The sequence below is a fragment of the Podarcis vaucheri genome, assembly GCF_965113315.1.
Source record: "Podarcis vaucheri genome assembly, chromosome: 3".
NCBI lineage: Eukaryota > Metazoa > Chordata > Lepidosauria > Squamata > Lacertidae > Podarcis > Podarcis vaucheri.
Genome location: NC_138761.1, coordinates 3216329 through 3242315, shown reverse-complemented (window position 1 = coordinate 3242315; position 25987 = coordinate 3216329). Strand labels below are relative to the sequence as shown.

At 47.4% G+C, this 25987-nt stretch overlaps 2 protein-coding genes and 1 long non-coding RNA gene across 4 annotated transcripts in view; 2 read left to right on the top strand and 1 right to left on the bottom strand.

Moving 5' to 3' along the window:
* The first annotated feature begins 619 nt into the window (after nt 1-619).
* On the top strand, nt 620-18497 carry TRIM35 (tripartite motif containing 35). The gene is made up of 7 exons (XM_082217660.1): nt 620-924; nt 2368-2824; nt 7928-8023; nt 10030-10260; nt 10756-10778; nt 12498-12619; nt 16055-18497. Exons 1-7 carry the CDS (start codon nt 818-820, stop codon nt 16621-16623), a joined length of 1605 nt encoding a protein of 534 aa, XP_082073786.1. The 5' UTR covers nt 620-817; the 3' UTR covers nt 16624-18497.
* Nucleotides 17540-25121, bottom strand: LOC309529708. 2 transcript variants are annotated; one of them, XR_014218345.1, is made up of 3 exons: nt 24951-25121; nt 22892-23919; nt 17540-19382 (listed from the first exon to the last, which is right to left on the bottom strand). It is a non-coding gene; the product is annotated as an uncharacterized lncRNA (long non-coding RNA). The 2 variants fall into 2 exon arrangements; XR_014218346.1 differs by lacking the exon at nt 24951-25121 and having other exon boundaries at nt 22892-24484.
* Nucleotides 24624-25987, top strand: part of LOC309529581 (E3 ubiquitin-protein ligase RNF212B-like) — a 29146-nt gene continuing 27782 nt past the window's right edge. The window contains exon 1 of the mRNA XM_082217954.1: nt 24624-24727. The gene's annotated coding sequence lies outside the window, so the exon portion shown is untranslated. The remainder of the gene's footprint in view (nt 24728-25987) is intronic.

The window sequence follows — 25987 nt, the reverse complement described above, 5'->3', positions numbered from 1 at the left end:
CAAGACTTTGGCCACCTCAGGAGAAGAGAAGACTCCCTGGAAAAGACCATGATGCTGGGAAAGATGGAGGGCAGAAGGAGAAGGGGACGACAGAGGACGAGATGGTGGGACAGTGTTCTCGAAGCTACCAGCATGAGTTTGACCAAACTGCGGGAGGCAGTGGAAGACAGGAGGGCCTGGCCTGCTCTGGTCCAGGGGGTCACGAAGAGTCGGACACGACTAAACAGCAGCAACAGACTCAAGTTCTCAGGGCCACTAACAGCAAAAACAAAGGCCAAATTTTAATGCATACAATAAAACTCACAATGTCAAATGAACATCAAAGCAGTTTGCAGTTCTGAAGCCTGACGAGGCAGGACCCGCCTTTGGCCAAGCCAGACAGTCTTCCCCTAATACTAGATTTTCTCGTTCAAGAGGCATCAAAGACAGTTTTGCATCCTGCTCCCTGGAGAGTTTGCAGTTCTTCCCCCTTTTGCACCCTCTGCCTGCCAACCACGCTTCCTTGCTCGCGGTCGGGGTGGGGAGACGTTTCGCCCGCCTCCCTGGTGTCTGGCTCCTTGCCCCAAACACCTTGACCTAATTTCCCTGCCAACTTGGAAGCCTCCTTGGCACAGGTATGAGATCTGGCTCGCTCAACCGGCTCGGAGCAGCTGCCTTTCCCCAGCTTGAGCTGGGCGGAGCCTGCAGCCCCGTCCGACTCGCCTCCGGGACATAAAAGGAAAGACGGAGGCTCGCGACCTCTTTCGCTCTGCAACGGGGGGTTGCCAGCTACTTTTGCAAAAGAAAGAAAAGAGGGAGTCATCTGCAAGCGGTGGCCATGGCTTCCTTGTTCGCGGGCGAGCTGGCCCGCAGCCCCCGCCGCCGAAGGAGCACCAGGACTTGCTGCCAGAGGTGTCTGCCTGCTTTGCCCAGCAACGAGCCAAGGTAAGGGACGGGAGGAGATTCGGGGTGGGAGAGGGATAACCTGCCCCGATGATGCTGCAAAGGTGCACGCGCGCCCCCTGGACCAGCAGCCCACGTGGCCCGACCTGGTAAGCCGCCCAAGCCGGAGCGGTGGCTTCACCATTCGGTCCTCTGCGCCTGGCAAACTTGGCTCCGGAGTCGCTCCTGATCGCTTGCCAATAACGGCCGGTTTACACGAATAGCGCGCGCGCGTTTTCCTTCGTCCCTTCCCGGCGCCTCTCGGATTGGAAAGCAAAGCCGCGGCTGGTTGCGTCCCCCGCTCTTTTATTCCCATTTTAAGTAGAGGTCGCTCCAGCTCTCTAGTTAGGAAACATCCCCCTGATTTTATTTTTTTTATTCCCTGTTTTTAAAAAGAACAGCTCACTTCTTCTTTCTAGTTGGGAAATATCTGGTTTTCCCCTCCCCTTTTATTCTCGGGTTGTTGTGTTTTTAAAATTAGAATAAAAGCTCGCTTCTGCTTTCTGTCGCGCGTAGAACATGCAGCCCCAGCCCAAGTTAGCGTTTACTCCGAAGCAAATCGCGTGCAGCCCAACAATATTTGTTCCAAAATTATTTGTTGCGTTACACTCCACCTCCCTTCCCTGGAGCTCAAAGTGGTCCATGTACATAGTACATTTTACCCTCGCATCCCTGTCTACAGGGTGACTGGCCAAAGGTCACCCAGTAAGCTCCATGGCCGGGTGTAAGGTGGAATTTGAACCCCGGTCTCTCCCAGTTCCTAGTCCCCAAACAGATTCCATGTTTGCAAAACTGTAGCTCCTGTTAAGTTTCTCAAATCGAAACGCCCTTGAATCGAATTTTGACCATCCGGAACGTTCGAAGAGATTTGCTCCGGAGCGAGTGTGTGTAGACACGCGGGCGCAGGCCCCTCCTCCCGCGGAAGCGTGTTTGGGATGGGGACCGCCGGAAACCCAAACCCGCTCCCTACGAAGTCCAGTTTTGCCGGAGCGCTCAGCATTCAGGGGTGGGGGGCTTTGAAGAGACCCTAGGAAACAGGGGGAGGTTACTCCCGAGTAAACGCTCTCCTGGGGTTGCTGCTCAGCCGCTTGCAACAGCAAGGCCTGTTCCTGAGTCAAGGCGGTGCAGAAGGGAGCGCGCAAAATCCCCTTCTCCGCCTCCGGGGCTTTCCTATTCGCTGCGTCAATTCCTGCTCAAGAGGAAACCCATTTCCAGCTCCAGAGGCTTGGAAAGATGCCCTGGATGGGCGGCACCCGCTCCTTTTCCCACTGGCCCCGTGCGCTGTCAGTCAGAATCAGTTTCCGTATTCAAATGGCAAAATAAACTAGGGTGGGGCTTGGAAAGTTTATTAGCAGCCTGCAGCTGTGAGTCATAAGCTGGGGGAGCAGCAACAGCTGGTTGTCTCTTGGATCTTTGCAACTGAGTTGTTCCTTTTGTCTCTTGCAGCAAACCCATGGCCAAGCAAGCCTCTTTTGCCCGGTCCTTGCCCCCCGCAACTACGATCAAGGAGGAGCTTCTGTGCCCCATCTGCTACGAGCCCTTCAAAGACGCCGTCACCCTCCGCTGCGGGCACAACTTTTGCAAAGGCTGCGTCAGCCGGTCCTGGGAGGATCAGGCCCACCATGTCTGCCCGGTGTGCAAGGCAGCCTGCTCCCCAGAGGAGCTCCGCACCAACCACACCCTGGCCAACATTGTGGAGATGTTCCTCTTGCAGGAGAAGAAACAGCAGCAGCAGCAGCAGGGTGAGGCTGGGGAGTCCTCTGCCCGCTGTCCTGTGCACGGAGAGGAAGCCAAGCTCTTCTGCCTGGAGGACAAGGAGCTGGTCTGCTTTGTGTGCCAAAGCTCCAAGCAGCATGCGGACCACAGGATGAAGCCCGTGGCAGAGATGGCCAAGAACTACAGGGTAAGCTCCCCTGGGGGTCTGGATGGTGCAAGAAGGTCCTCTAAGAGTTGGCGGGCTTCATTGGAGGTTTCTAAGCAGACCTTAAAGGGACGTGGGTGGCGCTGTGGGTTAAACCCCAGAGCCTAGGGCTTGCCGATCAGAAGGTTGGCGGTTTGAATCCCCGCGACGGGGTGAGTTCCCGTTGCTCGGTCCCTACTCCTGCCAACCAAGCAGTTCGAAAGCACGTCAAAGTGCAAGTAGACAAATAGGTACCACTCCGGTGGGAAGGTAAACGGTGTTTCCGTGCGCTGCTCTGGTTTGCCAGAAGCGGCTAAGTCATGCTGGCCACATGACCCTGAAGCTGTACGCCGGCTCCCTCGGCCAGCAAAGCGAGATGAGCGCTGCAACCCCAGAGTCGTCCGCGACTGGACCTAATGGTCAGCAGGTCCCTTTACCTTCAAAATGTACCTAAAATTCACCTAAAATGGACGTGGGTGGCGTTGTGGGTGGCACTGTGAGTTAAACCACAGAGCCTAGGACTTGCCGATCAGAAGGTCGGTAGTTTGAATCCCCGCGACGGGGTGAGCTCCCATTGCTCTGTCCCTGCTCCTGCCAACCTAGCAGTTCCAAAGCACATCAAAGTGCAAGTAGATAAATAGGTACCACTCCCGCGGGAAGGTAAACGGTGTTTCCATGCGCTGCTCTGGTTTGCCAGAAGCGGCTAAGTCATGCTGGCCACATGACCCGGAAGCTGTACGCCGGCTCCCTTGGCCGGTAAAGCGAGATGAGCGCCGCAACCCCAGAGTTGTCTGCGACTGGACCTAACGGTCAGGGGTCCCTTTACCTTTACCTTTAAGCAGACCTTTGAATGGCCTATCAGGGTTTTTTAGTTGTGATTGCAGGGGGCTGGACTAGATAATGCTTGGGATCCCTTCCAATTCTACAATTCCTGGACGCTGTAAGAGGGAGAAACTGTGTGTAATTTGAGATCAGCTCAGACTGGATGTGGGGAACCTTTGGCCTGCTACAATTCCAATTATCACTGGCTGTGCTTGCTGAAGTTGGTGGGAGCTGTAGTTCCGTAACGCTTGGAGGCCCAAAGACAGATGGACCAGGAGCATATCATGTTCTACCTTGGCTGCACACAAAGGCTGCTTTAAATCTCTGGAACCTCCTTCTGATGGATGTTTAGCAATGCCAGCCTCTGTACCCCCCACTTGCCCATCTTTTAGGCCAGACAGCATGTTGCGTCTGAAGGCAGCCCTGTTTAGGGAAGCTTTTAATGTTTAACAGGTTATTGTTGTTTTTTTAATCTGTTGGAAGCTGCCCAGAGTGGCTGGAGAAACCCAGCCAGATGGAGGGGTAAGAATAATAAAGTATTATTATTATTATTATTATTATTGCGTTTGCCATAGTGGTGATGGGCACCCACTGGCAAGTTCCTCTCCCAGCCACCATAATATTCTCAAACACCACTAGCTGCATGAATTGGGGCTGCCTTCTCAAAGCCTTCTCCTTACCAATGATTGGGGGTGTAGGAATTTGTTGCACGAGGACCCTGCTTCGTGTGATATGAGTGATGTTTGTTCCTCCCCCGGGAGGTTGCGGACTGTCCTTCCTTGGAGGTTTTTAAGCAGAGGCTGGATGGCCACCTGCCATGTATTATCTAGTTGCGATTCCTGCATTGCAGGGGGTTGGACTAGATGACCCTTGGGGTCCCAACTTTGATACCCCCATAGCAAATGGGATGGGGAGGGCTGTAGCTCAGTGGCAGAGCAACCGCTTTTCATGCAGAAAGTCACAGGTTCGGTGATTTGATACCAGTTAATAATAATAATAATAATAATAATAATTAATTAATTTATTATTTATACCCCGCCCATCTGGCTGGGCTTCCCCAGCCACTCTGGGCGGCTTCCAACAGAACACTAAAATACAATAACCTATTAAACATTAAAAGCTTCCCTAAACAGGGCTGCCTTCAGATGTCTTCTAAAAGTCTGCTAGTTGTTCTTCTCTTTGACATCTGGTGGGAGGGCATTCCACAGGGCGGGTGCCACCACCAAGAAGGCCCTCTGCCTGGTTCCCTGTAACTTGGCTTCTCGCAGCAAGGGAACCGCCAGAAGGCCCTCGGCGCTGGATCTCAGTGTCCGGGCTGAACGAGGGGGGTGGAGACGCTCCTTCAGGTATACTGGACCGAGGCCATTTAGGGCTTTAAAGGTCAGCACCAACACTTTGAATTGTGTTCGGAAATGTACTGGGAGCCAATGTAGGTCTTTCAAGACCGGTGTTATGTGGTCTCGGCGGCCGCTCCCAGTCACCAGTCTGGCTGCCGCATTGTGGATTAGTTGTATTTCCGGGTCACCTTCAAAGGTAACCCCATGTGGAGCGCATTACAGTAGTCCAAGGGAGAGATAACTAGAGCATGCACCACTCTGGCAAGACAGTCTGCAGGCAGGTAGGGTCTCAGCCTGCATACCAGATGGAGCTGATAAACAGTTAAGATCCCAGGCATCTCCAGTTAAGGCTAGGGAAGGGAGACTTTTGTCTCAGTGCAGACAAGGCTGGGCTAGATTAAGAGTCCTGCCTGGAAATGAGAGATGCTGGGGACCTTCTATATGTAGAGCAGTTGTTCTGCAGCTGAAGTACAGTTCTTCTTTGGACCAGTGGATTGGACTGATGGAGCTTAAGGATTTGGGGGCTGCTGAGGTGCCAGAAAACATTTCCTAATCCTAATCCTTTTCCCTCTTTTCCCTGCTGTTGAAATAAAATACAACTCATCTTGACTATTGCAACATAGGCATATATTCATGCATTAAAAACCCAAACAAACTCACAAATGCTCCCTTACGAAAGCCGAGGACCACAATCACTAAAATGACATGCGCTTAAAAAAAAAAAAAACTTGCAGAAGCGTTTCTATTTTAATGTTATAACCCATTTTCTGCCACAACATTCTCCAGGGTGGTTGCAGAAACACAGAGCTTTGGTTAGATGGAAAACAGCAGCGACTTGGATCATGCAACTGTTTCCAGCTTAACGTATCTCGCCATCTGTAATACTTCCTCCAATTCAAAAGTTGGGGAAATGTTCCCAAAATAAAAATGCCCACTTGATGATGGAATGAGATAATGAAGTAGCCAGGCAGTTTCCGAGGGAGAGGGTTTCTAACTACAGAATCAGAGCCCTACTGAATCATCAGGAGATCCACTGAAGTCCCCATTTAGGGTGCTGACTCTTCAGCAGATGACGACTGCATATTTTAAAGCTTTTCCCCTAGAGAACCTATGGCTCTCCAAGCCCCAGTCGTGGGGAGATGTACTCCAGCCCGAGAGCAACTGTGTGGACCCACAGAACTTATCTCTGAAAAACTCCATGTGGATGTTGTAGGGCTTGCAAGCTGACTTGCAAAATAAAAACTCGAAATCTCTACAAACCAGATGGAAATCCAGTGTAACGTGCCAAAATTGCTAAACCTCCATGGGTGGGGCGAACCAGATTTTGTGCCAAGTTTCCTGTTGCTGTGTGAAATGCCAACAATATTGCTTGTTTCAGTTTGGCAAATTTTGTTGGTTCCTGGCTATTTCCCATGTGGGTATTCTAAAACGTTTTGCAGTATACTGAAAACCAGCCTTGGAACCACCAGTGGTGGGTTGCCCTGATTTTGGGGTGTATCTCAAGATAGCGATGCAGTCAAGCTTTGCTTTGGAACTGAGGCTCCAAATGGATTTTGAGCCCCATGGGGAGAGGCTCTTTGAGATGGTTGTATCGGCTTGCTGTATTGAAAGATGGCTGTTGTGGCTTGGAAGAAAGGATAGCGAGCTTGAGATGGGTTTTGAAGTGGTGGGAAGGGATGCTGGAGGCTAAAGGAAGCGGTGTGCATTTTGAGTCACACTTTCCCGGCAAAGTTTCCATCTGTCTCTGACACAGTATGAGTTTGCTGTGAATCACCCAGCCTCATGTCTAATTCCAGTCTCCATGGGTTAGGAGGGAGAACTGCATGGTTTATAATTCCGTGTGTAAGAATGACAAATTGGCTTGTGTTTTGGGGAGCACCCCCCCCCCCAGGTTCTGAAGATAATAGTGTAAACCAGAAATCACCAGGGCCATGTGATGTGTTTTGCCCCCAAAGCACTTCTGTCTGTCCCCTGACAGCCCTCTAAGGCACAATGAAAGGTTCACCCACGGTTTCACAAATGTAGAATATAAGTGTTGTTCTTGAGCTATTAATAATTTGATTCCACGTGTCCTAGAAATGTTGCATGTTTCTTGAGATTTTGCATATAGTGGAAAGCTTGGTGTGCATGCTTCATCTGACCCCTTGTACTCAAAACAGCAACACCTTTCCTGTAAGGGATGCGGGTGGCGCTGTGGGTTAAACCACAGAGCCTAGGACTTGCCGATCAGAAGGCCAGTGGTTCGAATCCCTGTGACAGGGTTATCTCCCGTTGCTCGGTCCCTGCTCCTGCCAACCTAGCAGTTCAAAAGCATGTCAAAGTGCAAGTAGATAAATAGGTACCGCTCCGGCGGAAAGGTAAACGGCATTTCCGTGCGCTGCTCTAGTTCGCCAGTAGCAGCTTAGTCATGCTGGCCACATGACCCGGAAGCTCTACGCTGGCTCCCTCGGCCAATAAAGTGAGATGAGCGCCGCAACCCTAGAGTTGGCCACGACTTTACCTTTACCTTTAAGGCCAATGTGATGATGATGATGATGATGCCTGACCACTCATAGTGATGAGAGTTTGTATTGCAAGCCACACTTGTGGGTCCCTGTTCTGTCTCTATCCATTCATGTCATCTCATAGTCCAACCCACTGCGATGGAGGAATCTCAGCTAAAGCATCCATGACAGATGGCCATCTAACCTCTGCTTAAAAACCTCCAAGGAAGATGAGTCTACCACTTCTGAGGGAGCCTGAAGATGAGCTGTTTGTAGTTGTTCTGTTTTTTGAAGATTCGTGAGTGTTCTGTGACAGAAGTGCAGCCAGCTACTGCTAGGGACTGCTGCTCAGGCATTTCAGGAGAGTTAATTCTGTATTGTAATATATGAGCTTTCCCTTTTCCTAGAAATAGGAAACATGTAGTGTAAGATGCTAAGCTCTTTCTTCTCTGCCTTAATTCCAGGCTAAGTGCAAAGACATGGAAAGCTCCCTGCAAGACAAGGTGCAAGAATTTGGAAGAATAAAGTCTGATTACAGGCTCATTGCAAACCACAACAAGGTGAGCATCTGACTCTGAGCTCCCAATTGTGTAGCGCACTGTTCTAGGGCACACCTCCAAGCACTCGGTATATCCAAGAGACCTCCCCTTCCATGATGCTTGTGTGTGGCTATGGATTGGGAGGGACAAGGTATTCAAGCCTTCCCTGCTCCATACTGTGAAGATATTTTATATGTTTATGTTCTGAACCACCCTGTGATCAATGATTGGCAGTGGTGTTGGATGTGAGACACAAGAGCAGTCAAGTACAACATTCCTAGAGAGAACATGTTTACACATGGGGAGGAATGTTTGTCCAGCCAGCAGGTCAACTTCCTGTTTCCTTCTGGGCTGGGACAGACTTCCTCTGCATGTGACTAGAGGTGGGCGTGGCCTGACCTGTGCAGGTAATGACAAAAGCACAGGGTAGGGCAGCCTTCTCTTTTTGATTACATGCATTGAAGAAGCAACATCAGCTTAGCCAAAGATGCTCTCTTGGCCTACAGCCAAGAGAGGACAAAGGGACTGTCTCCTTATGAGATAGTTTCCAGGTGTATGTTACTTTTCTAAGCTAAGTCTGCCTTCTGGGATCCGATTGTGAACAGAATGTGAGTGAGTAAACTCTTTTTATACTTTTATAGAAGACTGTGTCGTGTCTTATCTTTTATGAGGGAATAAGGGGAAATTACCAGAACAGTTATTAAAGAGGCTTTAGCGAGCCTGAGCAAACGCATCCACTGTGAGTTTAAAAAGGGGAATGTCACTTTGCTAAATTGCGAACTTGTTTATACAAGTTGGAAAGGCTATAATCAAACAATATATCCTCTCCTGCATCCCTGAACATTCCCACAAGTGGCTCCCCAGGGTTTCAGGCAGCGGGCATTCCCAATCTTGCCTGGAAATGCTGGGAATATAACATGGGACTTTTTGCATACCAAGCCTGTGCTCTACCACTGAGCTGTGGCCTTCCCCAACTCTGGCTGAAGCTATTTCTGCCACTGCCGCAGTAGCTCAGGAGAAGCTCTGATGTGTAAGGTCTCTTTTGCACATTGCGTTGTGTTGCGCTGCAGTGGTATATATTTGTTTGCAAACTCTTAGAACTATTGAATAATGATAATAATAATGAAATTTTATTTATATCCCACCCTCCCCAGCTGAAGCCGGGCTCAGAGCGGCTAACAGCAATAAAAATAACACCATTTACATAAAATCACAATCAATTAGTTGAAATGCATTCTAAAATCAATTCATTCTAAAATCAATTCAGAGTCCAATTATTGGCAACCATTGGGCTAGAGTTCTATGAGGGTTACAGGAGGAGGTGGTCAGACTGTGCCTTGGCCAAAGGCCTGGCGGGACAGCTCCATCTTGCAGGCCCTGCAGAAAGATATCAAGACCCGCAGGGCCCTAGTCTCTTGTAACAAGAGCGTTCCACCAGATTGGGGCAATGGCCAAAAAAGCCCTGGCTCTGGTTGAAGCCAGCCTAACCTCCCTGTGGCCCAGGATCATAGAATCATAGAATCATAGAGTTGGAAGAGACCACAAGGGCCATCGAGTCCAACCCCCTGCCAAGCAGGAAACACCGCCAGAGCACTCCTGACATATGGTTGTCAAGCCTCTGCTTAAAGACCTCCAAAGAAGGAGACTCCACCACACTCCTTGGCAGCAAATTCCACTGTCGAACAGCTCTTACTGTTCTCTCCAAGATGTTTTTATTTGAAGACCATATGGTCCTCTGTGGGACATACCAGGAGACAGCTCCATAGGTACGAGGGTCCTAGGCCGTATAGGGCTTTAAAGGTTAGAACCAGCACCTTAAACCTGATCCTGTACTCCACTGGGAGCCAGTGCAGCTGGTATCGCACCGGGCGCTGATGAATTATAAGAGTCCTAAGCACCTTATTGATTCCCACTTAGAAGATCTCTGTTATGGCTTGCGTCTCTTATTCTGCAGAACTGTCCTGCATTTGAAGCTACATCCTTGCTTTATTTTGTCTTTCTTACTCTCCCCTGCTACCTGTCTTCAGGAAGAAACTGCTAGATTGGAGAAGGAGATTAAAAAGCAGTTTGAACAACTGCACAAGTTCCTGCAGAATGAGGAGAAGACTATGCTGGAAGAGTTGCGGGAGGAGGCCCAGAAGAAGCAGGACCTGATTGAAGACAAAATCAGGAAGCTATCGGAAGAAAGCAATGTCTTGGTACAGGAAGTGGGCCAGCTACATGCTGACCTGAAGGAGGATGACGTTTCCTTCCTCAAGGTAAGGCTGGTGGGCATCTGGCTCCATATCCCATATGAAATGGGAAGATTTCTTCCTTCTGTACCCCCCCAACCCCCCCCCCCAATCCTCTATGGAGCCAGTGTGGTGTAGTGGTTAAGAGCGGTAGTCACGTAATCTGGGGAACCGGGTTCGTGTCTCCACTCCTCCACATGCAGCTGCTGGGTGACCTTGGGCCAGTCACACTTCTTTGAAGTCTCTCAGCCCCACTCACCTCACAGAGTGTTTGTTGTGGGGGAGGAAGGGAAAGGAGAATGTTAGCCGCTTTGAGACTCCTTGAAGGGAGTGAAAGGCGGGATATCAAATCCAAACTCTTCTTCTTCTTCTTCTTCTTCCTCTGAACGATGCCTCTGATTCTGAAGTCTTGTCTTCTTGGTCGGATGGTGTACAGCCCTTCCCCAAACCCCCTTGAAACTTTTAATAGAGTTTCTCAGTAATGGTTTCTTCTCTGATTCTACCTTCTTCTTTTTCTTACAGAAACACAAAAACCGGAAACGCAGGTTTGTTGTCATTTATTAGATTTCTTACCTATTGTGAAGGAAATAAAAAGGTAAAGGTAAAGGGACCCCTGACCATTAGGTCCAGTCGTGACCGACTCTGGGGTTGCGGCGCTCATCTCGCTTTACTGGCAGAGGGAGCCAGCATACAGCTTCCGGGTCCTGTGGCCAGCAGGACTAAGCCGCTTCTGGCAAACCAGAGCAGCACATGGAAACGCTGTTTACCTTCCCGCCGGAGTGGTACCTATTTGTCTACTTGCACTTTGACGTGCTTTCGAACTGCTAGGTTGGCAGGAGCAGGGACCAAGCAACGGGAGCTCACCCCGTCGCGGGGATTCGAACCGCCAACGTTCTGATAGGCAAGTCCTAGGCTCTGTGGTTTAACCTACAGTGCCACCTGAAGGAAATTGCCTGTTTTTAAAACTAAAAATCCTGTATGTGGTTGACTTGGGGATTATGGCATTAATATGTTGCCTCATAGTTTTGCCTATCAGGAGAAACAAGTTGAAAGGTGTCACAAATTAATTAACGGAGGTTTGGATGTTTGTGGGTTAAAATGCAGAACGGGAGGTAACTTCAAGGCTTTAATTAGCCCACAACTTGCATTGACATTCAGATCAAGGTGGGTCTCAGAATACAAGGAACACACACAGCTGGCATTTTTTATGCCTTCCAGCCAATCTAACATATGTAGATAGAAGGGACAGCTCAGTGTGAGGGAAAGCAGGATGCAATTAGCCTGTTTTATTCTACTGTACATAGTTGCTTAGTTTGGGTAATTGCTCTGTATGCATGTAGTCAGTGATATATTTAACTCCCCCCCATAACAACAACAATAACTCCATTGTTTTAAAACAACCCATTTGTGTGCATGAATGGGTTCCATCTTCCTTTTGTACTGAATGCAGAAGCTATTCTCCGAACACCACACATAATGGAAAAATGTGTGTGTGTTTTTATTTGGACTATTTTATAATCTGCACCATCAGGACAATCATGGTGGGTCCCCAGATGTTGAACTACAACTCCCATCACCCCTAGCTAGCAAGGCCAGAGCTCAGGGGTGATGGGAGTTGTAGTCCAACAACATCTGGGGACCCATAGGTTGAGAACCGCTGAAGGGCAGCTAACAGAAATGTAATAAAAACAATACGCAAATTAAAATGGCAAAAACTTAGGGACATCCCCTCCCTCCAAGAATGGTTAAAAGTTTTTTAAAACCCAAAGATTGTAGATTCTGGGATCTTTAAAACCTGGGGAAAGAAATGCATAAATGATAGTAATGAGGGTGCCAGTGAAACCACCTTGGGAAGGACATTCCCATAGGTAAGGAGTCAGCACGGAAAACGCTTTTTCTGCAGTCACCACCTGCTGCTTCTCAAGATAGCAGAGGCCCCCAGAGAAATCTCAGATTTCTGAGCATTGAAGCACCCCTGGAGAAGTGATAAGCGTATTCTGATAATGTATGTTTTTAAACATGCAACAAAAGAAGGCTCAAATCTTTTTTAATAAAATTGATTTGAGATTCCCACAAATCCTGACTGGGGGAGAGTGTAGGCATGAGATGGGAAGATGGTTGATTTACAGTCTTTTGAACATTTGTGTGATCCTAGACATTTGCATTCAGAAGGCTTGGGATTGGTCCGTCTGTAAGATGCTTGTTTTTTCTAAAACTGGGTCCCCCTTGCTCACTTCTTTGTTTGTCTGAATTGTGTTTCCTAGAATTGCCTGGACAGTAGAACAGCCAGAAGCAATTCCACCAGGGACTCTCATAGAAGTCACCAAGTATTTGGATTCTTTGCAGTATAACGTATGGAAGAAGATGCTGAATATCATCAAAGTTGGTAGGTTTCTTAGATGCCAGGAGAAAAGGAATCTGTGACACTTCAGCAAATGTTTTTTGACTCCAACTCCCAGCTGATGGAAGCTGAAGGTCATCAGTACCTAGATGAATAAACGTCACTTCATCCCTTCCGTAGAACACATTGAGGTGGCTTATTGCAAGTAGTGGTGATAATTCCATAATGCCCTTTCCTATAAAAAAATAAGTTCCTCTCGTAATGAAAGGATGCATAGAATAAAACCGCTGTAATATTCCACCCCTGCTTGTCCTGACTGTACTGAAATATTAACTCCAAATGGAGGAAAATCATCCTTATTTGGGTACAGTGGTACCTCGGGTTACATACGCTTCAGGTTACAGACTCCGCTAACCCAGAAATTGTACCTCAGGTTAAGAACTTTGCTTCAGGATAAGAACAGAAATCGGGCTCCAGCAGCAGGAGGCCCCATTAGCTAAAGTGGTGCTTCAGGTTAAGAACAGTTTCAGGTTAAGAACAGACCTCTGGAACGAATTAACTACTTAACCCGAGGTACCACTGTACAATGAAAACTGGTTGGGCGTGTATTAATAGGTGCTCAGTTTGCATGCTTTATTCTAAGCAAATCCTCAACTTCTGGCACAAAATGTTGTGACAGGATGTGGGTATGTTACTTTTTAGTGGTGCTCTGCAGTATGTATTTTACCCTTGAATTGGTTCCTAGGTAACAAGTGACAGAAGTACTCCTGAATTGTACCTGTTTTGTGGGTGAAGGTTTTTCACACCTGAATGAATTTTTATGTCACACTTAATAATAAATATTTTTTTTATTTGTACCCCGTCCTCCCTGGCCGGAGCTGGGCTCAGAGCAGCTAACACCATATAAATAATACAATATGCGTAAAAACAAGCAATTGATCGATTAAAATGCATCCCAAAATTAATTCAAATAAATTAAAATTAAAACTGAACAAATGACAATCCTCAGGTTAAAATTGAAAGAGGTTAAATTCCAGCCAGCATATTGTGGCAAAAGGCACTGTTCCTTCAGTGCATAGTTATGGGTGAAATCACTGATAACAGCGATTAATAGAGCCTAGGGAATAGTCTCATTCTTGCTCTTTTATCCAGGAGAAGACAGTGGGCAGCACTGGGGAGAGATTAATGGCAGGCTGGGCACAAATAAAGCAACGTTTGAGTTTTGTCTCTCTTTTAAAAGCAGCTTTGTGGGGTGTGGAGCCAAGAAACAGTGAGGTGTCAAGGAATGTGGGCACATGCATAGGTTAAGAGCCACAGAGGCGTGATCTGCAGTGGAAAGTTGCATTTCCACTCCGAAATCTCCTCTACAGTGCTGAGTATTGTTTGGTAAGCAGCAGCTTATTGTAGCCATCAGAGGGCAGCAGTGCATCTACATCTTTTTTTAAAAAAATATATATTTATTAACTTTTCAGCGGTTATACAAAAAAGACACAAAAAAACCCACAAAAATTAAAAAACACATATAATTTCACTGTCTTATTTTCTTTTAACTTATTTCACGGACCTCCTCATACCTCCCCTTTTTGTATTCCAATTCAAATTATTCATTCAGCAAATCCTCACCCTTAATTTTCACTTAATTTTACGCCTTTCTTTCTTTCCCCCCCCCAATTATCTTAATCATTATTGCTGATAACCACTTAGATTCTATCCAACATCAATCTAACATTCATTAATTTTGTAATATTTCCCAAGATAGTCCTTAAATTTCTTCCAATCCTCTTCCGCCGTCTCTCTTCCCTGATTTCGGATTCTGCCGGTCATTTAGCAGTGCATCTACATCAGCCTGCACCAGTCTGATGTCCTCCCAGATGCTTTGGATAACCCCCATCAGTTCCAGCCAGCGCAGCCATGCTAATGGAATTTGGAGTTTAAAACATCCAGTGTTTGTCTTTTAAATTTTGAAGAAGGGTGCTGACATTTCACAACACTATTCATAGTACAGTGGTACCTCGGGTTAAGTACTTAATTGGTTCCGGAGGTCTGTTCTCAATAATAACAATAATAATAATAATAATAATAATAATAATAATAATAATAATAATAATTTATTATTTATACCCCACCCATCTGGCTGAGTTTCCCCAGCCACTCTGGGGAAACTGTTCTTAACCTGAAGCACCACTTTAGCTAATGGGGCCTTCTGCTGTCGCTGCGCCGCCGGAGCACGAATTCTGTTCTCATCCTGAAGCAAAGTTCTTAACCTGAGGTACTATTTCTGGGTTAGTGGAGTCTGTAACCTGAAGCGTATGTAACCCGAGGTACCACTGTATGTGGGCAGAGGCTTGCAAGTGAATTGAAAACAATACGTGTCCCAGGCCTCCATTCTATGTAGTAGGCTGACATGGCTTTTCAAGAGCAGGTTTACTCATGAGGAAATATCCATTCTTGTGTCCTTACTATGCCTGCTGCCTTGTTTTATTCTCTCCTGGCTTTGTGTGCCAGGAGGTGTCTAGGAGGGGACAAATTGGAATACAGTCATACCTCGTGTTGAAATAGGTTCAAGTTACCGTAGGTTCAAGTTCTATGATTCTATAGGAGTGCTCTGATGGTGTTTCCTGCTTGGCAGGAGGTTGGACTCGATGGCCCTTGTGGTCTCTTCCAACTCTATGATTCTATGATTCTATTTTTCGCTCTATAGGACGCACTTTTTCCCCTTCAAAAATGAAGGGGAAATGTGTGTGTATCCTATGGAGTGAAGATGCCATAGCCCCGTGCACGCTCTCCTGGCTGGAGAGGTGACGCGCGGCTATGGCAAGAGCCTCTATAGCCGGGTGTCACCTCTCCAGCCGGGACAGGGTCGTGGGGGGCTGCTTTAGCCCCGTGCACACTCTCCCGGCTGGAGAGGTGACGCGCGGCTATGGCAGGAGCCTCTATATGGATAGGTTTGATCTTCTTGCAGTCCATGGGACTCTCAAGAGTCTCCTCCAGCACCATAATTCAATTCAAAAGCATCAATTCTTCGGCGATCAGCCTTCTTTATGGTCCAGCTTTCACTTCCATACATCACTACTGGGAAAACCAGAGCTTTAACTATACGGACCTTTGTTGGCAAGGTGATGTCTCTGCTTTTTAAGATGCTGTCTAGGTTTGTCATCGCATGCCCCTCCCCATTTCAACTGGTCATGTCTTATGAGACAGTGAAAATGAAGGGAGGGGATTCAGTTCAGTCCTAACCAGTACCCGGCTCAACTTGTCTAGAATTTGGTTTCTAACAAGTTGCCAGCCCACTGCCTATAGCCACGTTCAAGTACATTTGTTTCCAGCATCTGACTTTATGCCTTTGTAAATGGCAGTTCCAATCTGGCTTCCATCCTTGCTATTTTGCAGCAGGCAAGTCTGTTTTTGACTTGATTTGGTTTGTCTTTTAAATTCCCTCTTGTCATATTCCTCATACTTAACGATTGTCTCCTTTTGCAGTCCCGTTCAGCTTTGATCCCAATACAGCTGAGAGTTGGCTGGAAGTTTCGGATGATCTCACCAGCATTAACACGTGCAACTACAAGCTGGTGGTGGAAGTCCCTGAACGCTTCTCCATGGGCATGCCCTGTGTCCTGGGCTCCAAGAGCTACTCCAAAGGGACTCACATTTGGGAGGTCGATATTGGCAGCATTGAGTACTGGTACATCGGGGTGGCCAGTAAGTCCTGTGGCCACTACTGGAGCTTTGGCTGCGATTCCCGATTGGGGCTTGGCTACATGTACCGCATGCAGGGTACTAAGAGCAAGAAAAGCCAGTCCTTCCAGGCCGTCCTGTCAGAGACCGGGCGCAGGAAGAACCTCAAGAGAGTGCGAGTGGAGCTGGACTGTGACGAAGGGGAGCTCTCATTCTACGACACTGAGCAGAAGAGCCACATCTACACGTTCCATGACAAGTTTGGAGAAGTCTTTCCGTACTTCTGCATCTGCAGCGTACATGCCGGGTCACCACCTGAGCCATTCAAGATCTGCCCGCTTCAGATTCATATCAAGAAAGACTATCCAAACTGAGCTTGTCTTCGGTTTATCCCTCCCTGCGCACCCACACATCCTTGCAAAAGCTTGCCTATCCTCCCTAACCAACACTGAGGCAGTAAAGAGAACTTAGACTATTCTTCAATGTTTATGATATGGAGACAGTCCCAGCAAGGCCAGGAGAAGTGGCTGTCTTAAGCTGCGGTTTTGGGGTTGCCATTCAGATTTAATCCACTCCGGAAGTTCTACACAATCCTTCTTGTGAACAGAAAAGGGCGCAAGAGCAGCTTGCTAAGGAGAAACCTCTTTATGTGCAGATAAACAGGGGAGGGGTACTTGAGCTGCCCAGTTAAAACGTGTGTTTGTGTAAGGGGCTGTGTTTTATTCACAGTGCAATCCACGCCCCAACAAATTGGCATGAGCATGACAGCACATGTATGAGATGAATCTAGCATGCTGCTGCCTACGCTTTGAGGTAGTAGCTATGAGAAGGGAGGCGGCAGGCAGGCTGGCTGTCATTTTAATGGGGTGGATGGAGGAATACTGCAAAATGGCTTTCTTGCTGCCTAACCATCTGGCAGAAGCCTATCCCTGTTCCTCCTCTCTAGAGCAGCAGAGGCGGCTGTAATTAAGCCCTCATCATCAAACCATCTCCTACTCTGCACCAGGCACAGTGAAAGATTTATAGGGGCTTGGGAAAGGGCTTGAAATAGACAAGGCGGGCCCTGATTGGCTCTGATCTGTCAGCATGATGTCACCATCACCCAATCAGAAGATACCACCTCCCCACTGAGCATGTGTTGGAAGTCTAGCCGGGGAATTAACCCTTTTATGGCTCTCAGCTTTAGAGATTTCTGGTTACTTCATATTTCCTGGCATAGTTTAGAGGGTAAATCTGTAACCGTCCCTTATCTCCTCACCCCCAAAGCATTGCTGTACCTTTTTTTTAAAAAAAAAGCTGCATGGCAGGCAGATATTTCGTCATATGAAGTTTCCTACCCAACCCAATATGAGTGCTGGCTTGTTTGGAGTAGGAAAAGCAGCCCCTCCCAAAAGCAAAACAAATTGTGACACTTTGTTTGCAGCACCAGAGCTTGAGGAAGATGATGTATAACTGATGGGGAACCTTTTTGACCCACCCACGCACCCCTGCCCTGCAGGTGGGTGGTGCTACTCATCTGTCAAAGTTGGCCTGCAGGGAAATAGTGGCCAAGCGGGACTGAGCTCCTAGCCTGTCAGCTGATGGACCAGGGAGTTCAATCCAGCTCTCCACATCGGATGCTGGATGTTGAGCACGTGGATGTGGTTTGGGGAAAACTGTGTTTCATTTGGGGAAGAATATCTGGCCAAATTTGACCCATGGGCCAGAGGTTCCCTGCTATATACAATGGAGATGGTTTAAACAAATTCTGCGTGCTGTGTAGTCTCCATGGAAATAGGTAGGCAGGTTTTTAATCAACATATTTTTTGCTGGGCTGCATGCTGTGAAAAGTGACGTGTTTTTGTCAAGCTGCTCTTAAAAGCCCAAGAACAGGGAAAATCGGTTTCTTTCTGATCTGCTGGAAGCTCCATTTGGAATTGTCCTGGTGGAAGTGTTTTACTCGTTTGCTGGGTCTGCTCACCATATCTGGAGCTGTAAAAGGAATGCCATTTCAGGATAGATGGGCTATGGCTGTGCCTCTCCCAGCTTTGTTTATATGGAGCTTTGCTCACTCATGTGAGCCAGCTTAAGTTCTAAAAGCATTTCATCTGCTCTCTTGTGGCATGAATTGTTTAACGGGGAATTGATACTCCTGCCTCTCAGCATATTATCCAGAGCCTTGTACAAAAAAAATGTTTATATTCAAAGCAGCATGTTTTCCTAAACAATGGATTGACATTGTAATTAAAATAAACACTTGTGTAACCTGGTAAGTTGTTCAAAAGGAAACATTGAAATCAATCAGTTCACGTTGCAAATGCATTCAGAACTTTTAACTGACAACCACTCAAGTGCCTTAAAACATACTGTAGAATGATACAGTGGTACCTCGGGTTACATACGCTTTAGGTTACATACCCTTCAGGTTACAGACTCCGCTAACCCAGAAATAGTACCTCGGGTTAAGAACTTTGCTTCAGGATGAGATCAGAAATCGTGCTCCGGTGGCGCGGCAGCAGCGGGAGGCTCCATTAGCTAAAATGGTGCTTCAGGTTAAGAACAGTTTCAGGTTGAGAACGGACCTCCAGAACGAATTAAGTACTTAACCCGAGGTACCACTGTACTTGAATGGCAGGTTCGACTTACCGTGAAATGCCCTTAATATAATTAAAATAAACACTTGTGTAACCTGGTAAGTTGTTCAAAAGGAAACATTGAAGTCAATCAGTTCACGTTGCAAATGCATTCAGAACTTTTAACTGACAACCACTCAAGTGCCTTAAAACATTCTGTAGAATGATACTTGAATGGCAGGTTGGACTTACCATGAAATGTCCTTCTGGTCAGCAGAGAGTGGAGCACACAGCAAAGAGTTAACTTCTGGAGATAGTCAACACTGATTGAATGATCAGGTGGTGCTGGGCGGCCAGTAGGGGAAGTGGAACCTTACTGCAACTGCCAGTCCTTGAAAAGCGTTGAGGGTGAGGCTGGTACAACACCTAGTAATAATAACATTGTGAACATAAGACTAACAGTGGGAGATAGTTGGAGCCTCTGAGAGTTCCTGTTCTACACTGATCAGAGGAACTAGCCCCATGAAGCCTAAGGTCCCATCTGGGTGGGGCTGATGCACTCTCCACTGACCAAAAGGACACTATAGGGACGCGGGTGGTGCTGTGGGTTAAACCACAGAGCCTTGGGCTTGCCGATCAGAAGGTCGGCGGTTCGAATCCCTGCGACGGGCTGAGCTCCTGTTGCTCGGTCCCTGCTCCTGCCCACCTAGCAGTTTGAAAGCACGTCAGAGTGCAAGTAGATAAATAGGTATCGCTCCAGCGGGAAGGTAAACGGTGGTCTGTGCGCTGCTCTGGTTCGCCAGAAGCAGCTTAGTCATGCTGGCCACATGACCGGAAGCTGTATGCCGGCTCCCTTGGCCAATAAAGTGAGATGAGCGCCGCAACCCCGCAATATTTTAGTGTATTTTTGCTTTCTATGGAAGTCGCCTAGAGTGGCTGGGGAAACCCAGCCAGATGGGCGGGGTACAAATAATATTTTTTTAAAAAAAAAACAAAACCCAGTCAGTCACGACTGGACCTAATGGTCAGGGGTCCCTTCTTGGACTTTGTAGGTCAGCCGTGACTCCCGCTAATTGATTTGCAATCCTCAATTAGCAATTTATGGCCGCCCGGCACACTTCCGCTCGGAGCTCTCCGTCACGCCTCAGCAGAGTTTCACACAGCGGTGTAAAACTGTCACGTAGCTTAGCTTAGCTTCCGACAAACACACACAGTACAGGTTTGTCTATTTACAGTTGTTTATTCCAACATATCTCCGGATAAACCAGGACTGCTTGCAGCCATTATAAAACTGCTCCTTTCCCCTCACAGCATAGAGTGAGAATGACAAACTCCTCCCAAGCTCCTCCCAAGCTTCCAAAACTGACGTCAGAATGCTGAGGCATCATGGGAACAACTTAACCTGTTAAGTTCCACATCCCACACCCCCTCTTGCCGAACCATTCTGACAAGACCTTTTTGAGTTCAACACCTTCCCCTTTGCCTTGTGCCCCTTCCCGGCATCTTTCCCAGGCACCTGTTGAACCCCTTCAACATTCCCAGAATCACGCTGTGCGACACTTTCCCACGCACCCGTGACCTGAAACCCCTCTGACCCACTTGGGCCAGCAGTTGTGTCTTCTCCGTCAGACTTTTCCCCCTCTGACTTGACAACCCGTCCGTGAGCTTTCTCCATTACGCTTACAGGAGATGAAGCCTCACACCTGGACATTCCTTTCACAACCCTTGGAGATGCCCAAACCTGCCCTGACCCCTGACTCTGGACCTGGTCCCCATCACCGGGTTCTGAACCCTGATCCTGGACCTGGTCCCCATCACCGGGATCAGCCTCTGCCTCCCTCTCCTCCCCTTGAGACTTTGCACCCGTCACCTGGTGACGTATTCCCTTTTCCTTGAAAAACTCCTCCAGAGCAGACCCAGTAAACTGTGACCCTCGGTCGCTCTTGAACCCTTGCACCCTGGTGGAGAACCTTCGTTCCACCTCTGCAACCCAATCCTGGATCAGTTGCGCCACCTCCCCCTGTGATTTGAGAGAGAAACACCAGCCAACCTGGCTGTGGTCATCTGTCAGCGACAGCACATACCTGGCCCCACCCAGACTCTCACACCTCATGGGTCCTGACAGATCTGTGTGAACAAGCTCAAAGGGCTCTTTGGCTACCCTCCCAAACCCGGGAAAACCAAGTACCTTTGCACCTTTGCATGCCCTGCACCCTTGGGACCTCCTCCCACATTTCCGGAGTTCGCACCCTTTTGCGCACCTGTGCAACTTTTGCACATGACTGGGAACCTTAGCACACTGCACCTGTGCTTTTCCAGCATTCCCACCACCCTCCAGAGGTGACTCCAGAACAAAGAGATTGTTCTCCCTCTGCACGTTGACCAGTTGTCTCCCTCCTCTGAAAATGGAACAGGTGTCATTTTCAAAGCAAATTTTGAACCCCTGCTTCACAAGAGCTGGTACAGATAACAGACAACAATTCAGTCCCGGCACAACGTAGACCTCTAGCTCCTCCTGTAAAGGAGAGAAAAACACATTAGCCACACCACAGACTGATTTTTGTGTTCCGTCTGCGAACATAACAGTCATTCCAGTTGAAACAGCCCTGCAGTTCCGCATTTCGCCAGCAGGTTCGCTTATCAGGTGACGACTGACAGTAGTATCCAAAACCCAGCGCGTCACCGTGTCCTGGCTGGAGTTGTTCTTCACAGTTGCCATAGAAGCAGTGATAAGAAAACAACCCTCCCCAGTGTCTGAGCCACGTCCTTCCCTTGCGTTCCCACGCTGGCCTCCTCTTCCAGACTGATTCCCATGGGAACTCAGCTGGTTGACCTTGGCAAACTTGGCAACATCCTGTCTTGCCTCTCTGCTCCGGTGGGGGCAACTGCCACGCAGATGTTGAACTCCAGTGGAAAAACACTGCCCGGGGCTCCTCCCAGCTGGCCTCCTCCTCCTTCTTCTTCCGGAAAAGCACTCCTTGCCAGCTTTGCCCCCTCTGAACCGCCATCTCATTCCAGCAGGCTTCTTAAACTTGCCTTTGGAATCCTTCGCCCCCCCGACCTGCTCACCAGCGCTCCTTGAGGCTAAAACATCAGGAACAGGGGCTCCAGCCATCTCTAGGCTTTTGTATTCCTTCCCCAGGGCTCTGGCCTCCTGCTGAAGCTTCACAGCAAACACAGCAGTACATCCCCAGACAGCCCTTGCTGACTTCACGTCCTTGCCCAACTTCTTAGAGTGAGCTTTCCAGACGGAATGTCCTCCAAGACCTGGCTGCCTGCCATTGTCTTCCGTTCTCCCAAGGGTCCCCAAGCTTACTCACAGCTTATCCAGCACCCCGTCCGGAGAGACGATTTCCTGCTGCTCTCGAACTCCGCAGCAACACAGCACAGGCAAACCTTTGCGTCTTTCAGCTAGCTGCTTGCTTGCTTGCCTCCGCCTCCTGCCGTGCTTCTCTGCTCGACACCGCAGATTTCAAAGCTCCCGGCAGCCTCCCATGACAGTTTTACGATCGGTGATTAAGGTTACCCATAACCTCTTGGACTTTGTAGGTCAGCCGTGACTCCCGCTAATTGATTTGCGATCCTCAATTAGCGATTTATGGCCGCCCGGCACACTTCCGCTCGGAGCTCTCCGTCACGCCTCAGCAGAGTTTCACACAGCGGTGTAAAACTGTCACGTAGCTTAGCTTAGCTTCCGACAAACACACACAGTACAGGTTTATCTATTTACAGTTGTTTATTCCAACATATCTCCGGATAAACCAGGACTGCTTGCAGCCATTATAAAACTGCTCCTTTCCCCTCACAGCATAGAGTGAGAATGACAAACTCCTCCCAAGCTCCTCCCAAGCTTCCAAAACTGACGTCAGAATGCTGAGGCATCATGGGAACAACTTAACCTGTTAAGTTCCACATCCCACATCCCTTTACCTTTACCTTCTATGATTCTATTTTGCTGCCAAGGAGTGTGGTGGAGTCTCCTTTGGAGGTCTTTAAGCAGAGGCTTGACAACCATATGTCAGGAGTGCTCTGATGGTGTTTCCTGCTTGGCAGGGGGTTGGACTCAATGGCCCTTGTGTTCTCTTCCAACTCTATGATTCTTTTATTATATTACATTTTCCAATGTCAGCAGATAAAACTCTGAAAGGCCATCTGTAATTTCATTGGTAATAACAACAAAGGACTTGAACCAATGGCTTCAAGTTACAAGAAAGGAGATTCCAACTAAATGTCAAGAAGAACTTTCTGCCAGTAAGTGCTGTTTTGACAGAGGACTCCCTTGGGAGGTTGTGGACTCTCTTCTTCCTTGGTTTTTAAGCAGAAGAGTTGAATGGCCAATAACCAGAGTGTAGCTGCTGGTTTTTGTTCTTGTAACCTTATGGAACAACTACCCTCTCTTCCAGTTTTGTATTCCTATGATATGATCATCTTTATTGTCATTGTCCCATACAGAACAACGAAATTGAAAAATCTACATAAGACATTCAAAAACCAACAAGCCTGCTATCCCAATCCTTCCTGTCGTTCCAGAATATTTTCTGTTTTATGGTTCTGCAGTCAATGTCACCCAAATCCTTGCTTTCAGTGTTTGGGAAATGCAGCAAAACAAAAATTCTAACAACAATTATGTAACTTATAGTTTGTAGTGTGTGTTTCCTTTCCCGAATCAGAGAATCCATTTCCTTCTTTGAAAAAGCACCTTGCCATATCGTTTACTGCAGTGCCGCTCCCTGTGTCCCTTAGTGACACAATAACCCTGTCACATAAAATTCCAACAAAGGAAACTGAACCACGTGCTGTGGGCTAGCAGCTAGCCATAACTAAGACCGCAAAGGGGCAGTGGCCAGTCACTGCTGTACTGACAGAAGTATTAGCGCTCAAGCATGCAGACACAGCCTCCCACCTGAAGAGGATGACCAGCTGCAAAAGGGAGGCAGCAGGACTTGGCAACCGCAGTACTTTGAGGATGGAAAAAAACTACACCTGCTGGAATTTCTTCTGCTACACATCTGTGAAGGAAATAGGGCCTGTATTGTTTTTGTACTTTCTCCAAAGTATGGCCATTTCAGATGGATGGATACTGATTGCCATCTCACTGATGAGGAAAAGGCACTGCACCTGTTTAGAAACACAATTAATTTAAAAAAATAAAAGCTTCTGCTGCCTTGATTCTAAAATTCAAGTCCCTCCTCCAAAACCCATCCCTGTGAAGCCTTTAGTTTTTTTCTTTATCCTCAGCTGAACAATCCTGTATAGTATTTAAAACTGAGTGTATTCATACATCTTTCACATGTCTCTCACACAAATTTCAGATTGTCAGTTCCTTGGGAGATCATTCCACAAAGTAGAGCTATAATAACGATACTCTAAAGAAATCATGGATTTTTTTTAAGAACAAATCTAGTCCCTGACCTAGTTCTTGATAATTACACCTAGTATTTATTCATGTCCTTTCCTTAGCTGGTTCCCTGAATGCTATTCCAACACTTGCCCATACTTGGTCTCTGTACTATCAAGGAATAGAGGCTGATCAGTTGTTAGTGGTTCCAAGTCCCTAGGAGCACAACCAATGCTAATGTTGCAATCATCAATGCCAACATTTATTTATTTGCCTGGGCATTTTAAAGTTTTTAGTTGATCTGGTTGGGCACTGGGAACCAGGGTTGCCAGGTCAGAAAAAAACCAACCATTAAGATTTCAGGGCCCAAACCTGAGACTTGATGTCACTGGGGATGGGTGGGATCTGATGATGTCATTAAGCATGACACATTAAGCATTAGACACAACTGATTAAAGCCAGGATGAGGGTCTTTTCGGTAGTTGCACCTACCCTGTGGAACGCCATCCCAGCAGATGTCAAAGAGACAAACAACTATGTGACTTTTAAAAACACATTTGAAGGTAGCCCTGTTTGGGAAAATTTTCAGTAAGTGATGCTGGTGTTGTGTTTTAACTATTTTTTGTTGGGAGCCACCCAGAGTGGCCAGGGCAAGCCAGTCAGATGGGTAAATTTTTGTATTATTATTAAAATAATAAAAACAAAGTCTAACAAGCAAATATGTAACTGGCTGGAAATTAAGATAGAAAGTTTATCTGAAAGGAGTGTTCCTATTCTTGTTGTGAACAGCTGGTGTTAATGATGCAATTACCTGTCAGTACTGTATTTAATTTCCTCCTGACCTTGCTACCTACACCCCTCAGTGCTTATGCCATTATACAATTTGCTGCTCTTTAAGGTTCTGCAAGACATTTCTTGCTTGTTCAGAAAAAAAGACATTTGACAGTGCATAGGAACATATAACATTAACATCAACATACAAGATCACCTGTGCAGGTCTACCTGTACAGCATGTGAGGCAATATGGCAGAAGCAGAAACTGGGCACACTAGTTCAAGGTAGATTATCTTCCCCAGACTCTGCTTTTAATACACACACTTTACTCCCCAAACACTTCTTCTTAAGACATGCAATGTGACTGGAGATGTAGTCCATCCAAATACACATGGCAAGGATCCCCTTTTCACACCAAAAACAGACCTCTCACATGCACACACAATTTATTACCCAAGCTCTGTTTTTAAGACACAGGGGTGGGAAGCAAAGAAAAAAGTGTGAGGCTAGTAGAAGCCCCTTTTTTGAATCGGTCTTCAATTCAGATTTCAGTTTAGAAAACTCATCTGTTTCCCTTAAAACACACTCTCTCCCCACTGCCCTAGTTTCCATCACTAAGGCATGCCAATTCCAGGGGGGTGAGGGGGGCTGCAGCCCCCCAAATTATATTTGAGGGGGTTAAGTCCCCCCAAAGTCAATGGGCACCACCTCTGCCTCTGCCCTGGCCTGAGTCTGCAGCCAGCTCTGCCCTGAGCACCCATGATAAGGACAAAATTTTGGGGTACGGTACTTAAACCATTTCCTAAATCCACTGAAATATACTCAGAGTCGCAAAGTGATTCCATGCTCTTTATTCAGCTCATAGTGGTGAGGAGGAATGAATGAAAGTCCCCTCACAGTATCTGCTTTATATACATTCATTACACAATGGGCTGCACATGATTGGCTAATTCCGGAATTCTACTGTAAGCCAATCAGGTTGTGGATTCACTTCTATCTGAAGCAGGATTGGGTGGTTCCTGCCAACCAATCATACTTCTGCATTGTTCTAGGACCAATCAGACTGCTGCAGTT

Excerpts from the sequence above, each read along its gene's own strand:
- TRIM35 (XM_082217660.1), top strand. The coding sequence starts at position 818 with ATGGCTTCCTTGTTCGCGGGCGAGCTGGCCCGCAGCCCCCGCCGCCGA. Across the intron at positions 925-2,367 it reads TTGCCCAGCAACGAGCCAAG|CAAACCCATGGCCAAGCAAG; the intron begins GTAAGGGACGGG and ends TGTCTCTTGCAG. Across the intron at positions 12,620-16,054 it reads GCTGAATATCATCAAAGTTG|TCCCGTTCAGCTTTGATCCC; the intron begins GTAGGTTTCTTA and ends CTCCTTTTGCAG.